The sequence below is a fragment of the Ambystoma mexicanum genome, chromosome 6p (genome assembly GCF_040938575.1).
Source record: "Ambystoma mexicanum isolate Mex_15411 chromosome 6p, UKY_AmexF1_1, whole genome shotgun sequence".
Taxonomy (NCBI): domain Eukaryota; kingdom Metazoa; phylum Chordata; class Amphibia; order Caudata; family Ambystomatidae; genus Ambystoma; species Ambystoma mexicanum.
Genome location: NC_090935.1, coordinates 612,086,541 through 612,102,786, shown reverse-complemented (window position 1 = coordinate 612,102,786; position 16,246 = coordinate 612,086,541). Strand labels below are relative to the sequence as shown.

The 16,246-nt window shown below is 48.4% G+C and overlaps 1 protein-coding gene across 2 annotated transcripts in view; it reads left to right on the top strand.

The window, feature by feature from the left end:
• ANKDD1B (ankyrin repeat and death domain containing 1B) overlaps positions 1-16,246 on the top strand; it is a 679,018-nt gene that overhangs the window by 452,755 nt on the left and 210,017 nt on the right. For both annotated transcript variants that reach the window (XM_069627461.1, XM_069627462.1), the window contains one exon: positions 4,996-5,094. In XM_069627461.1, coding sequence (XP_069483562.1) covers positions 4,996-5,094 — 99 coding nt within the window. The remainder of the gene's footprint in view (positions 1-4,995; positions 5,095-16,246) is intronic.

Below are 16,246 nucleotides of genomic sequence, written 5' to 3'. Positions count from 1 at the left end.
CTGTGCATCTGGGGAAGGAGGCATTTGCATACAGGAAAGCTGTAGAAAACAGTAATAATAACAAGAAATGCTTAGAACATAGTATTGGAGAGAGCTGGCTTCCAGGACTGGCAATTGGAAAGTATGCAGTCTTAACCCTACCATAACAATACTACACAAAATACCATAACAATACCTTTGATTTAGCAATTGTCAGTCAGAATTTACCTTTGCTGAAATGTAAAGTAGAGAGTTATCAAAATAACAAATCGGTGATTACAGACCTGATTAAAAAAACACACCTGGATTGCAAAGCCCATGCAAATTATCAAACAAATCTCCAACATTTTCTTTATTACAAAATCCTTGAAATCTTTTTTACTGCACAGCTAAACATGCATACTGGGTCAGTGCGTTCCATAGGAGCAGGGGAGTTGCTAGGTCTGGAAAAGACCTGGGGCTAAGCTGATGTCGGAACTGTTGGGACTGGGGGCTAGCTAGTCTTTTGGCTGTAGCTCCTGAGATTCTATCCAGGGCTACAACCAAAAGATCAGGGGCTATAGCCCCCTTAGCCCCCCCCCCCCCCAAGCAACGCCCCTGCATAGGAGACTGTTTATCGATCTATTAGCCTTCATAATAAGTAGAAAGGGCATTCCGTGAGAGGAAGGAGAACGGGTATTAATGTGATAGTGTGTATTTAAAGGTTCTGGGAGGGTGAGTGTGTGCCTGTGTGGAGAACGCATTGTGAGTGGGTGTGAGAGGAGGATTACGGGTGGGTGAACGAATGTGACAGTGTGTGTTTGAATGTTCTGGTTTGGTGGATGCATTCCTGTGTGGACTGTGCAGTGTGAGTGGACATGAGAGAAGGGTGATGGGTGAGTGACTGTTGGTTGAATGAGCAGGAATGTGATAGTGTGTGTTTGAATGTTTTGGGTGAGGTGGGTGCGTTCTTGTCTGGAGAATACAGTGTGAGTGGATGTGAGAGAAGGTTTATGGGGGAGTGAATGATGGGTGAATGAGTATGAATGTGATAGTGTGTGTTTGAATGTACTGGGTGGGTGCCTGTATGGAGAATGCAGAGTGAGTGGATGTGGGAGATGGTTCATGGGTGAGTGAGTAGGAATATGACTGTGTGTGCGAATGTTCTGGGTGGGTGGGTGGGTGCCAGTGTGAGTGAGATATATGGGGGAGTGCCTGGTGGGTGAATGGACTTGAATGTGATTGTGTTTGTGTGTGTGTGTGAATGTTCTTAGTGGGTGGTGCCTGTGTGGGGAATACAGTGTGAATCAATGTGAGAGGAGATGTATGGGTGAGTGACCAGTGGGGGGAGGGTGTGTGTGTGTGTGTGTGTGTGTCTACTAGAGTGATTCAATGAGGCAATGGCTATGTTTACATCGCAATAACTAACATGGAGTCATTGATAACAAGCGCTCGCCTTATGGCTTCCCACGCCTCGGTCAAATAAGGCTTCATAGGGTTTCCTGCAAAGTTCTGCTCTTCTTCATTACTGCACTAAGAACTCACAGCTACCCTTTTCCTTCACCGGCTACATCAATACTGATATTAATCATTTTATTCACATGTTGAACATAGTAAAAAAGAAGATGAAAAGAATTGTCTGTGTTTGAATAGTTAATACATTAAAGTACTGCTACTATGGACATTGCATTATATAAAACATAATTGTTAAGCTCCTGCCAGCTGAAGTGGAACAGCATTAAAACAGAAATTCCATAAATACACCCTTATATTGGTGGGGTGGACAAAACACACGCAAAAGGCATTCTAGGCCTTTTGTCAAACCCATCCCTTTTTTAATTATTTACTGCACAGTGTGGGACTCCTGTGCAGGAAAGTCCAACCCGGAGTTTCCCCACAGGGTTTTCTGCACTATGTAGGAAATCCACCGGCCTTTCTGAGATTATTATTAGGGTGATTATAGTGACAGGGTTCCACGTCCAATTTGTTTCCAAATATTTTACATGTTTCTCTGCCCAGAGAAACGGTGCTTGTTCTTTTAGGGCCTGTAGGGGGTCTCATCTCAAGTTTAGGTTTAAGATCCCTGACTCTGATAAATTTATTTTGAATTCCAAAACCTTGTTAAAGAGCCCTAATTCTTCCATAAGTGTCTGTTGTGAAGTTGTTGGTTCGGTAAGGGAAAGGATTACATCAACCACAAAGAGAGTGATTTTGTGTTCTGCTTTTCCTATTGTTATTCCTTTTATCGCATGTTTAATCTTATCTTTTCTGCCAGGGGTTCTATAGTTAGGGCAAAGAGCAGTGGACACAGGGGGCAGCCTTGTCTTATTCCTCTAGCCTTTTCTATATATTTAGATGGTTTCTTATGTACGTAAACACTTGCCTAGGGTACGTTGTAATTCGCCAATATCATCTTCATCGCCAATGGGTCAAAAATGCTTTTTTTCAGTGTTTCCTCTAAAACCTCCAGTCCCACCCTATCAAAGGCCTTTTAGCATCTAAGACAATTAATTAAAACTTTAGTTATTCATTTTGGATTTTCCTAATGCTGTCCGATGTATTTCTATGGGAAATTAAACCAGATTTCTCTGTATCTATTAGAAACGGGAGAGATTGCTCCATTCTGTCTGCTAAAATGCATGTCAATAGCTTTATGTCTAGGTCTAGGAGCACAATCAGTATAAATGATTGGCATACTTTTGGATGTTCCCCTGGTTTAGTGCTCAGAACAATTTCTGCCTCTTCTTTGGAATCCCCTCTCTTGGATAATTATTCAAGTGGTTTATCAGCAAGGGTGCCATGCTGTTATAAAAAGGGGCTGATCGGCCATTGGGGCCTCAACATTTAGTGTTTTTCAATGACTGCATTGCCTGTTTGACTTCTTCTTGGGTTATTGGTGCTTCCAGATGATTGCATGAAGTGCTTTAAAACTCACTCAGGTTTGTTTCTCTGAGAAGTGAATAACACATGATTGCTTCAGCTGTGGTAACATTTCTGGGTTATACCCCTTTGGTGTAATTTAATAACAATTCAACTGAGACATAGCTGGGAAGATTTTAGGGAGGGCCTACGGTAAATCAAGTTCTTGTAAAAACATCTGTGAGTTGGATTGATTACTCATATGTCATATTGCAAGTAGTTCTGAATCATGCTCCCCGGATCCAAATATGATCCAGCAACTTACTGCGCATGGGCAGGAAATAGGCTGCCAGCAAAGCTTTTCAGGTTCCAAATAGCATGGGTATATGCTAACCCTGGTAGGCTTACAGTAGGGTTGAACCAAGAGCATTCCGTAGCTTACATGAAGGAAAGGTTTTCCCACACCTTCCTAGCTTTGTGGAATATCAGGGAATATTAACATACAAAGATGGAAACATAAAATGCAATGGAAAGTACACATTTAATAATCACGTACTTATTTTCTGCCTAAGTTAAGTATTACTGAAAAAATAACCATTTCAACTTTCCTCATGTGAGTACAGACAACCACTAAATAGAGGAGGACCACATTTTCCACCTGAAAGTATGTTGGGTGCTATTTCACAATGTTCTGTAAAGTCCTCTTTTTCAAATAAATCCCATTTAATAGGCTAGATTCTACAGTTCACAACATGTGAAGATCCATTGAGTAATGTGCAAGCTCTGAAGAGCAGAATTGTGGCTTTCAGTGGTAATCCACTGATTACGTTATGTGTGCCAGATTTTTCTTTTTTCTCAATTTCACACAAGCCTTCTTCTTAGATCATATTTAGGACTTCATTGGAACATTGGATCATGAGAAATAAAAATCTAACCAGGCAATTTGCAGTCTGCAGAAACACATTTACTGTCAGAGTGCTTTTTTACATTCAAAATAAAAAAAAAATGCAATTAAATAATGAATCCTTCATGCTGTTAAATTAATTGGTCTCTGGAGGATAGCTCAGCGGCAACGTGCTCGCCTTGGAAGCAAGACGGCATGGAGCAACACAGATTCGGTCCCCGGGCCCATGCTTAGAAACCTGTGGGTGTTCAGCAGGTTATAAATAACCTATCATATCATATCATAAATCATTGTGGTGTGATTATGAAAAGTGGATAAAGGAAGAGGTGCTACATGTCTTTTATAGACACACAATCATGGATTACCTGACCTCTGCATGCTGTGATATTTTTGTGATCCACTCTCAACTATATGGAGGTATGGAGGGCAGTATTCACATCGTTGTGTTGTAGCTATTCACATTTGTGACTGCTTCCTTGCAATGACTCCTTGTCTCAACTTTTTTCATTCAACAACCTTTCACAAACATGCATATCGCTACTCACCAGTCTCCAGTGTTTCCTCAAGTAGCCCAACAATATCTTGAAGGATTCACTTATCTCACACTTGCCTGAACTACCCACTGGCCTATACAATGCCGGTGCTTTCAGTGCAGCTTGTCATTGTAGAGTAATCTGTCCAGACTCTGACAGCTAGAGCGCATGTCTTCCTTTATTAGTGGAGATTAACAGAAATAACGCTTCTCTCAGCCTATCCACTTGAGGTGTTCTGCTGCTACTCATGGAAGTACCCATGATCTGGGTCAAATAGTAGCTATGGAAAACATAACGGCTACTATAAATAAAACAAATTGGAAATTCACAAAGCAATGGGCGCCCTTTCTGAAATATGCTCAAGGAGAAATGGGCATGTTAGTGTGCCCAACGGGACTGAGAACTTTAAACTTATTTGATTGGATTTGTGAAAAAAAGGATTGTGACAATGGTCAAACATACATGCAAGGGTGTTAAGGGATGAACACAACTCCTCTGATGACACATTCCTTTAGTTACCCTACTTGTAAATGTGTATTACCATTTGTCTTTTCAGGTTTGCGGTTAGCTCTTTGATGGGAGGGTATCATGGGGGATGGGCCGGATTCATGGTTACAAAACGGTATCTGGAATGCATTGTCTGTTCTTTTATTGTGGTCTTACCAATAAAAAGAGTTGAAATACACACTGTGTGCACGCAATGATGCCTCCTCCTTACTGCTCTTATTTTCCACTGTGCAGCAGAAAGATTCCCCTCTTCATCGAGCCATTGCCAATGATCATTTGCCGGTCGTAAATTTCCTCCTCGAAGCAAAATATGACACAAACGCCTTGGATCAGGTAAGATGACTCAACAAAGCTTTACCAATGCATGCGCAATGAGACTGGTTTAGCTAAATGCAACGTGAGCTGCCTTGGATGGGGCTAGGCTGGTCCAAGACATTGGGTGCACTGTAGATTGGTTTTAGAATGTTTTGCTCCAGTATTGCCTTACCTGAACTTCAGATGAAATATCCTATGTTCGATTCCAGGCTCAGATGATCATTTCCATCAATAGTACCATTGAATGACTTAGTATAAAACATCTTATTACAGTGCTTAGAAGTGTGGGGATCAAGTAAAGAGTGCTCTATTTGCTCAGAATGGCAGATTCATACAGAACACAGGCGTGCTATTATAGAATAGGGTTTCATTACAAGGTATCATAGTGATTCAAGGTAAAACTGTAATTTCTTCCCTATATTTCGCAATACCCAAACACAGCAGGTGAAGTAAAGCCGCTCCATATGTCATAAGGCCTAAAAGTGAGATGATAGCTAGGAAGACAGTCATGGGTTTAGCTGATGTGGAACATCAGGAGGAGACTGGTAGAAATGGCATATTTTTTATTTCATTTTTATTTTTACCACTCGCATTACAGACTTAATTACAATTCAGAACGGCACGAGTACAACAGCTCATGTCAATAAAGGCAGCAGGTTAAATAAAACCTTTTTGTTTTAAAAGGTATTGGTGAGCAGACGTTGCTTAAATACCTTACAAGCCTGTACGGCAAAGTGATTGTGCGTGGCTTGCACAGCTGGAGGTGAGCCGGAGGTATTTAGTGCATATGAAAAAACACTGTGGGGCAACACAGCATTTGTGGTTGAAGTTAGAGGAATACTTTCCTAAAAGTATTTACATTACAGTGAAGTGTGGAAGACCCTAGAATAGGCCACCTTTGCAATACCAAGGCACAGTTCCTGTTCTCCAGAGCGGTAATATCGGCCGACATATGATGCACCCTTTTTTCCCTGATACAAGACCTGCTGTTTCGTCATGTGACCTCTGCTTGATTTATTTCTTTGTCCCATCACTGATATCCCTAAAGGGTAAATTACCACACTCCTGCATTCTTTCCATTGTGCGGTGGGTGCTGGATAGAAACTACACTGCCCATGCACAGGATTTTGCCCGCGCTGAGTGCACAGTGATGTGTGAGGGATGTGTTATCGCGCATCTGCGCCCCTTAGTTGCATGGTGTTGGATTGGCAAAGTGAACTCTATATGGGCCTCGGATTGAGCACTTGTGAGAGCAGTGTTTCACCTGATTTACCACTTTCATTTTCCGCTCTATTTTGTAAAAGTAGAAAATTGCACACAGGGGACCCACCAGAACGTAAGTTCTAATGTTGGTGATCCCCTGTAATGCAATTTGTACTTTTAACAAAATAACCCTATTATTATTTTCCTTAAAAACAATTTGCAGCTAGTGTTTTTCAATATCTGTTCAAAATAAAATAATGGGCCAGATTCTGAAAACCTTTTTTGGTGCACATCATGAGATGCCCCTAGATCTACAAAGATTCTAGCAGATTCTTCTCCAGCGTTGACCACTTAAAACGGCCCGTGACATCTCCACATCTTTCCCATAGCATCTCCCACTGAAATCGGACTTGCTTACTATTTCTGGCATGCTTGCAAACATTAAGCAACCATTCTATGTGCTATAACAGAACAAAATGTCCCCGCTAGGGTTCTTCCGTCAACCTCACAGTACCTTAATACCACAAAACAATGCAAATATGCCCGGACAATAACACACCTACAATTCACACAATTCACACAAACATTCTTGATGGTGCCTTGTTTTGCAAACACACGATCATGTCACAATCATCTCTATAATGCGCAGGTCCCGTTGCCACTCCAGGACGCATGACTAAGTATCAAACGCAAAACCCCTAAACTAAGTCCCCCTGGATAGTATTAAGCCTGGTGTATCCTTGTTAACCAGAAAACCTAATTTATGAAATAACCTCACTGCCATCTTTAATCCCATAAACTATCCCTGCCCTGGGACATCATTAAAATACAATCAAAGTGAACTATTTCTCCAGCATGGGGTCTGGCATGGATTCACATGCTCATGAATATTTCCCGTCGTCAGGCTGGGAATCCTTGGTAAAGAAAAAATCAGTATCAGTTTCGTTTCTGATCTGTCTTTCTTAGTAGTAACCAATCACTGGTCTCTGGGTCATACTGCCCCCAGCCAATGACTGCCCTCTCCCTAAGCCCTGCCCCTGGCAGCCATCCTCAGATTTTTACCGCACGATCAAGTGTTGGGAGTCCTCGTGCTATAGCTCTCGAGCTTTTACTGCGTTTTGCGCTTTTTTAAAGAGATCTCCTTTTTCAGTTTAATCGAGCCTCAAGCTCCACCGTTTCTACTTCCGATCAACAGGCACCCGTTTCGGATTTATCTACGCACCTCAAGGATGAGGTTTACGTCGAGTTACGCTTCTTGGAGGATTCCAGAAGTTTCTGAGGCCTACCTCGTGGACAAGAAGAACATGGCCCAGGAGAAGGGAAGCTCGACTCCCAGCAAACTGTTCAGGATCTGCCCTGGATGCAACCTACAAAATGTGTTCAAGGAGGATGAGCATTAGAAATGCCTTTACTGCCTCCACGAGGACAAAACGCACGTGGAGAAGGACTGTATGTTTTGCATGAACATGTCGGATCGGACTATGAGGGATCGCCGGACCCGCCTCTCCAACTGGCTGGAAGGCAAGAGCCCAGCAGGTGAGAAGAAGAAGTCAGAGCGGTCTTCTAAGTCCTGTGAGGGCGCCCCGGCGACGGGGGCCCAAGAGAAGGCAAAGCACTGCGAGTACGCGGGCACCGGGAGCGCCGAACGGTCGGCCTCCTCAGCTGCCAGGCAGGGCGCACCTTCACTGACGCCATCAACCGCGAGCCAACGCTCTGGCTCGGCGAAGAGAAAATCCGAGAACCCGGCTAAGCTTCTGGAGAGGCCCCGGTCGATCTCGAAGGAACCGGCCAAGGGGAAGCGAGGCAGTGACCCTCCCCCTAAGGTGAAGGCCTCAAGCTCGCTCAAGGCGGCAAAGGCCTTGATCCACCCGGCTAAGGCCTCTATCGAGGGAGTCGCTGCGGCCCTGGCGAAGCCTGTGGAGGCTATCCCAGTGGAGACGACCTCGGGGCCCAGAGTTTCCCTGCCTCCGCGGAGGGAATCCTCTTTTAAGCCCATCGAGAAGACCCCCGTGAAGACCCCGGTGGAAAAGAGGGGAGGCGGTGACCGTTACGGACACGGACACAACCTCCGAGGAGGAACTGGCCGAGAATTTGGAAGAGGCCCAGCCCCACGGGAGGAATCCTGAGGAGAGGGACGACGAGAGCGAGGGTGGCAATGATGACGAGGTTCCCGTGGAGGAACAACCGTCGCTCCCAGCACGCCTGTCGCAACCCGAGCCTCAGGACAACTCGGCGGCCATTTTGACGGCAATCCAAGCCTTATGCACGGGGATAAGGACGAGACTGCCCCTACCCCTGACGGACGACCCAGCTGTATCAGGTCCGTCGGGAAGCCCACCGAACAAGAGGAGGAGAATTCATCCAGTGCCTCTTCAGCCCTCATGGGCTTCTCAGCCTTTGTCGCCTTCCCCGATCCCGAGGGACGACACGGGAACGGACACGGCCACGACGGGGATGGATGACGACGACGGTGACGACGGACTAGCCTCCCGTCTCCGATTCCTCGGGCGTCCCCGCCCTACGAGATTGGACCTTCCACGCCATGATTGCCAGGGCATCCAAGCTTTTTCAGCTCTGCCCTGAGGAGAAGAAGTAAGGCTTCCTCTACCAACGGCGCGAGGCCAAGAGGAAGATGGTCCTCATGGTGCCGTTGCTGGATGACATCTGGGACGAGGGACTTGCCCTCCTCAAGAACCCGTCCACGACACCTGCCAAGAGGGACCGGTATGAGAAGAAGTACCGGGTACCCGACGCCACCCCGTTGTGCCTTAGGGTGCAGCTGTCCCCGGATTCGGTCATCTCAGCAGCAGCCAAGAAGAAAGCGGGGGGAGCATCGGCTTCATCCTCAACTTCCCCACCGGACGGTGAGGGAAAGAAGCTGGATGCCGTGGGACGACGAGTCATCTCGTCGGCGGCGACGACGATTAAGGTGGCCAACGCCCTAGCGATTGTGGCCCGCTACGACAGGGAATTGTGGTACAAGATCGCCCCCCTGGTGGACTTCCTCCCAGACGACAAGAGGGCAGAGGCCCTGGCAATCCTACAGGAGGGTGAGGTGGCGTCGGACCACGCCATTACTGTGGCCACGGACATTGCCGACACCGGTTTCCACCAGTGGGGTAACGGCGTTTGCCTTCGACAGCAGGGGTGGCTCAAGGTGACGGATTTCCACCAGGACGTGCAAGCCAAGGTTTTGGACGTGCCCTTCGACGGGAACAATCTGTTTGGAAAGACTGTGGATGAGTTGCTGCAGGCCATCAAGACCGACATGGAGATGGCTCGGGCCTTGGGAGTTCTGCAGCAACAGCGGCAGCCCTTTTGGAACTCCGGAGGCAAGCAAGGTGCCTCCAAAGGATTTGGCAGCGGCTCCTCGACCTACCGTCAGGCGGCCCACTCCTCGTCACAAGAAGCCTACAGGGTACGAGGCAAGTCAGGTGGATCTCGCCATCGTCGCCAGGGAGGCCAAGGCGGCATGGCTGCTTCCCAGCAAGACTGAACCGGCCGTCGCGTCGGGCCCCCACCGAAGCACCCCGGTGGGAGGCCGGCTGATAAAGTTCGTCAGCATGTGGGAGTCCATCTCCATCGACCGTTGGGTGCTGGATGCCCTGGCCCACGGGCACACTCTGGAATTTCTAAAGAAGTGCCCCCGAATTCCGCCCGTGGCCAGGAAGGAAAACCACATCCCTCAACTGCTGTTAGAGGTAAGGGCGATGCTCAAGAAAGGAGCCATCGAGCTCGTCCCAAAGAGGCTCCGGGGCTCCGGAGTATACTCAAGATACTTCCTCATCAGAAAGAAGACAGGACGTTGGCGTCCCATCCTGGACTTGCGTCGGCTAAACAAATACATCAAGGCACAGAAGTTCTGGATGGTCACCCTCCAGCACGTGCTGGGCCAGCTGGAGGAAGGCGACTTCCTATCGTCGTTGGATCTGGAGGATGCATACTTTCACATCCCCATCCTAAAAGGACACTGAAAGTTTCTCAGGTTCGTAGTCCAAGGGCGGCACTACCAGTTCAAGGCCCTCCCATTCGGATTGAAGTCGGCGCCCAGGGTGTTCACCAAGTGCCTAGCACCAGGGATCCACGTCTACCCCTACCTGGACGACTGGCTCATCCGAGCAGGGACAAGGCAACTCGCCATCGAACACACAGCAAAAACCGTCCGGCTGCTCACTGACCTGGGATTCTCCATCAACTTCCCCAAATCCCACCTGGTTCCGTCGCAGGTCGCGCTCTTTCTGGGAGCCATGCTCGATACAGTAGCGCAGTTGGCCTCGCCGTCGGAGGAAGGAACGCAGGCCATCCTGGGCAAGCTACAGTGTCTGCTTGCCACGGACGTGGCCATAGTGAGGTCCATCAAGTCCCTTCTCGGGATGATGTCCTCTTGCATCTATCTGGTGCGCCTGTGCAGGCTTTGGATGCATCCTCTGCAGAGTTCCTCGACGCCCGTTGGACGCGAGCAACGGACAGCTTCGAGGACAAGATCTCGCTCAACGAAGTATTTCACCATGCAATTCGATGGTGGGGCAACCGCGCGCATCTCGCCGCGGGCACGGACTTTCAGACCCCAGCATACCAGGTGACGGTGACGACGGATGCCTCCCTGGAGGGGTGGGGAGCGCACACCGGAGATCTTCACGTGAGAGGCCTGTGGCTCCCGGAGGAGAGGCCGCTCCACATCAACATACTGGAGCTCCGAGTAGTGTTCTGGGCCCTCAAGTCATTCCTCCCATTCCTCAAGGGCAAGGTGGTGAGGATCTTCACCGACAACACCACCACAATGTTCTACATCTGGAAGCAGGGAGGAACCAGATCCCCAGCCCTGTCCAAGGAAGACGAGGATCTGTGGCACTGGGCCGTTGCCCAAGGGATGTTTCTGGTGCCTTTTCATCTAGCAGGGATAAAAAACACCATCGCCGACTCACTCAGCAGGGAGCTGCGCTCGTGCCACGAGTGGGAACTACGCCAGGATCAAGTGGGTGAACTCTTCCAGCGATGGGGCAAACCCCAAATCGACCTGTTCGCGACGGTGACGAACTCCAAGTGCCAGAGGTTCACCAGCAGGTTCCCCCAGCCGAGGAGCATGGGTGATGCTTTCTCGTTCCCCTGCGACGGCCTGTTCCTGATATGCGTTCCCGCCATTGCCGTTGCTGCTCAGGCTCATCAACCAACTCAAGAGATCCCAGTGCAGGATGATCCTCGTCGCACCGAGGTGGCCGAGACAGATATGGTTCTCGGACCTTCTGGACTTGTCAGCGTCCCCACCAGTCAAACTGTCGATGGATGCAGATCTTCCCTCTAGAGAAGGAGGCGCCATTCTTCATCACGACCCGGAGTCGCTGAACTTGCAGGCCTGGCTCCTTTAGCACTAGAGTTTGGAGGGTACGATATCCCGGCTGACTGCAGAGAGGTTCTTGCAAAGGCCAGGGCGTCCTCAACTCTCAAGTGCTACGGAAACAAGTGGAAGAGGTTCTCTTTCTGGTGCCGTGCACAGAAGATTAACCCTCTACGGATTACAGCCCCTCAAGTGCTACCGTACTTACTGTCGCTGGCCAAAGCTGGACTAGCTCACGCTTCCATCAAGATACATCTGGCAGCAATTTCCCGATACACCAGAACTGCAGGACGGTCGTCCCTGTGGTCTCATTGCCTGGTGAAGGAGTTTATGAAAGGACTGTTCTGATCGTTCCTGCCAATGAAGGCTCCAGCCCCGGCGTGGGAGCTCAACGTGGTGCTGACCAGGCTCATGGGCCCGCCATTCGAGCCCTTGCATTCAGCTCCATTGAAGTTCCTGTCATGGAAGACAGCGTTCCTTGTGGCCATAACCTCTGCACAACACGTGGGAGGGATTCAGGCCCTTTCCTGCAAGCCTCCATACTTGACTTTCCACGAGACGAGGGTGGTGCTGAGGACGCACCCCTCCTTCATGCCCAAGGTGCCGTCGGATTTCCATCTCAACGAGCCCTTGGTGTTACCAGTCTTTTTCCCGTCGCCTTCGTCGCCGGCCGAGAGGACTTTGCACTCGCTGGATATAGCTATAGCGCTGAAGTTCTACGTGGACCGAACGAAGAGTTTTCGGAAGACATCACAGCTGTTTTTGAACTTTGGACCTGTGAACCAAGGGAAAGCTGTCTCGAAGGTTTCCATTTCCAGGTGGCTCTCCGGCTGCATCATGCACTGTCATCGGTTGGCAAACCGACCTTTGCCCGGCCGCCCGAGAGCCCATTCGACCAGAGCGATCGCTGCTACCATGGCGTTCTTGTCTGGTGTGCCCCTTCTGGACATCTGCAGGGCTGGTACGTGGAGGTCGATGCACACCTTCACGAGATTCTACTGCGTCGACCGGGATTCCAGGGAGGAGTCCAGAGTCGGCCAGCGCTTAAGGTGAGCCTGGTGAGGAGGTAACAGATGCTTAATGTTGAGTTTTATATAATGCTTAACGTTGAGCCTAGCCACCTCCCGTGGTTGTGCATGTGTGTACTGCTATGTATTCTTATATTCATAAGCATGTGAATCCATGCCAGACCCCATGCTGGAGAAGGAACAAGTTACTTACCTTAACTGTTGTTCACCAGCATGGGTCTGGCATGGATTCACATGCGAACCCTCCCTCCTTCCCCTCTGCGGCTCTTCACTTGGTCAAACTGCCACTTTACGTGCTACCAAATCTGAGGATGGCTGCCAGGGGCAGGGCTTAGGGAGAGGGCAGTCATTGGCTGGGGGCAGTATGACCCAGAGACCTGTGATTGGTTACTACTAAGAAAGACAGATTAGAAACTAAACTGATACTGATTTTTTCTTTACCGAGGATTCCCAACCTGATGACAGGAAATATTCATGAGCATGTGAATCCATTCCAGACCCATGCTGGAGAACAACAGTTACAGGTAAGTAACTTGTTCCTAACGTAACGTCTATTGCACAAAACCACTTGACCCCGTCCCTCATTACCATTGGAAAACACCAAGGAGCAAATCAAAATCTGAAATGGACACATGTGAACCTCCATGTTTTCCCTCCCACCCTAATCGGAAGATAACCCTAATCCTGTTGATTTACCGGTGTCGTTAAATATGCATCTTTTTTCCAATTTTTTCAATCAGAGTGTCAATCGATTGATGTGTTCCTTTCAAACTCTGCTAATCGTTTAAATCCCATAGGTTTAGAACTGGTCTTAATGATTTTCTGTCATTTTTTTACTCCTCATATGTTGCATAGAAAACGTTCACCTTGCTCCTCCAACTGTTGGTGTTTAACAAGGCTCTGTCTTGTGCCCGCTCCTCTTTATACTCTACACTTCTGCTCTTGGGGCACTAATCTCCTTTGGGTTCTCGTACCAATTCTTCGCGGACGACACCCAAATCTTTTTCTCTTTTCCTGAACCCTCTGATCTCACTATCAACATTTATAACTGTCTCTCTGCTTAATTATTGGATGGCTATGCATTCTCTGATGTTCAACTCTACCAAAACAGAGGTGCTCTTCTTCCCTGGCAAAAGCTCTCTCTGCCTCCAGTTCCCACGTGACACTCGCCCTTACTCTTCATCAGCTATAAACCTTGGTGTCATCTATGACCCTTCTCAAACCTTCTCTGCTTTCATCTCTAAAGCTGGAACAGCAGCTCCGCTCAACCTCCGAAATATTAGGAAAATCAGGCCCCTCCTTCCTTGTAACACTGCCAAAAAATCTATTAACCACTCTTCTCTTCTCTAAACTGGACTACTGTGCCAACATCCTCTTTTTTCTCCCCAACTGTAACGCTCACCTGAATCCCTCGGAGGCGCGGGTCTGGTCTGGGCGTTCTCCGAACCTTCCAGAGTCACTCGCAGGTCTTTGGCACCACCCTGGAAGGGCCCCCTCCTTACTGTGATCTTAATCCGAAGAGTGAGATGTCTGCGGGCAAAGAGGAAACAGGGGTTAACGTCTGCCTGACGGGGTTTCGGCCCTTTCCCCTTCCTGACACTCCTACGACTCCCCTAGGCCGCACGTGCTCACCTTAGGTAAGTAAATGCGGCGCTCTCCATCCTGCGTCTGTGCAGGGGCGCTGTAGCCAGTTACTTCACTGGACGATAGTTCAGCCTTTTATTGCGGAGGTAGAGTCCAGAAGGCAAGACCGTCGTTAGCTGCACGAACGGTAAGTGCCTTATTTGAGTCTTTTATTGTCCTTTCAGAATCTTGCCTCTTTGCAGGTCCGGTATGTTGATTCGGTAAGTGGAAAAGTCCGGAGTTTTTTGCAGGCAAGCAAAAGGTTCATCTGAAGTTAAATGCACTTTTAAATGTCTTTTTCCCCTTTTCTTTCAGGTCGCGGTGCAACCGGCGATGAAGACTGATGCCGAAGGATCGTGCCGGAGGACCACTTGAGGCACGTGAGTAGAAATGGAGTCCTGAGCTCTAATAATGTCCTTCTTGTATTTTACAGGTGCGGACAAATGGCGCAGAACGGAGCTCGCGGAGACCGTGGCACAGGTAAGCAGATATCATGGAGTTATCGCTAACCTGTAATCTTTGTTGTTGCAGATGGCTGGAGAACGAAGAATCGCGGCACGGGGCCTTGGAAGGCGCCGACGGGTGGTAAGAGCAGCTCTGGTATTTTCTCGTGCTACTCTAATGTTCTCGTTTTCCTTTTCAGATGTCACGGAAGGCTGGAGCTGGATTTCAGGAAGGTAAGTAGAAGATTGTCCTGTTTTCAGGTGCAATAGAAGAAGATCAGCTGGAGCCGACACGGTGAGCGTCCTGCTGCTATTGCAGAATAACGCAAAGCACGTGAAACCAATCGGGTGTGGTTTAAATAGCCTTCAGTAGTGCTTAGGCGTCTTCTTCCACAGCCTCCAGAGGTAAGAAAAGAGTTCCAGTATGTGGTTCTTGGGAGGGGTGCTGGCCCCACCCAGCAGTTAAAGTAGTCCCAGCAGGACTGGATGAAGAGTTCATCCTGCAGATAGGAAGGCAGCATGGTCTGCAGCAGGTAAGTCCACCCAAGCACCAATCCCTTTTATATGAGCCCGGCGCTTCCAGTGCCGGGACTGGGTCCCTTTATGAGCATGAGCCTGGCGCCAGGACAAGGTCCAAAAGGCCCCTACGGGGGCCGGCTGGTGCCTGGAATGAGGATCATGACCCTGCTTCCAAGGATGTTGGGCTAGGTCTGACACCTTGGGGCCAGTGGTCATGACACCAACAAATGCTTTCTGTCCTCTCAACAAGATCATTAATTTCAATACCAGGACTCTCTATCAACTCCCTCACTTCACACCGTACCGTCACCAGGCTGGATGGATGATGATGCAAAACCGTGCCATATTAAAATGTCTTCTCCTGGTTCACAAATGTGTCCAGGGTAAGACACCACTGTATCTATCCTCCTCTATCCAACTCTACAAGCCTTCGCGTAATCTCTGCTCTGCCTCCTCGACTACCCTTGTGGCTCCTTGCCCTCCCTGTGCTTCCTCTAGCTTCTGCTCTTTCTCTCTTCTTGCTCCACTTGCATGGAATTCTCTTACCGAGAAACATTCCTCATGGATTTGTTCAAAACCAAAATAAAATCCTACCTCCTCGCCTGAGAGTTACTCTCTTAATCTACCTCTCATCTGCCTGCTAGCTAACTTTTTTTCCCTTGCCTCTAAACTGCCTCAGTGCCTCACTTCCTCTGCCTCCACTGTAGCACTTCACCCATCATGGTCACATCTCGAGCACAGCTGGCCCTACCACTTGTCTGTACTTAAAAATGTCCAATGTTGGTTGTTCTTAATCTATATATGTTGACTTATGTATTGTCCCTGGTGATTGTTTCGTTTACTCCCCTCCACAACCTGGTCAGAATTCCCCTCAAACTCACACCATTGTAAGAAGCTTACTGCTTCCCGTCAAATCTGATTTCGTATGTATGGTACATTCTTTTGTAATCAAAAGAGCATTGCGGAAGGCCCCGGTGGAGGACGGGTTTACCGCAGACTTTTACAAGCAGTACAAATCC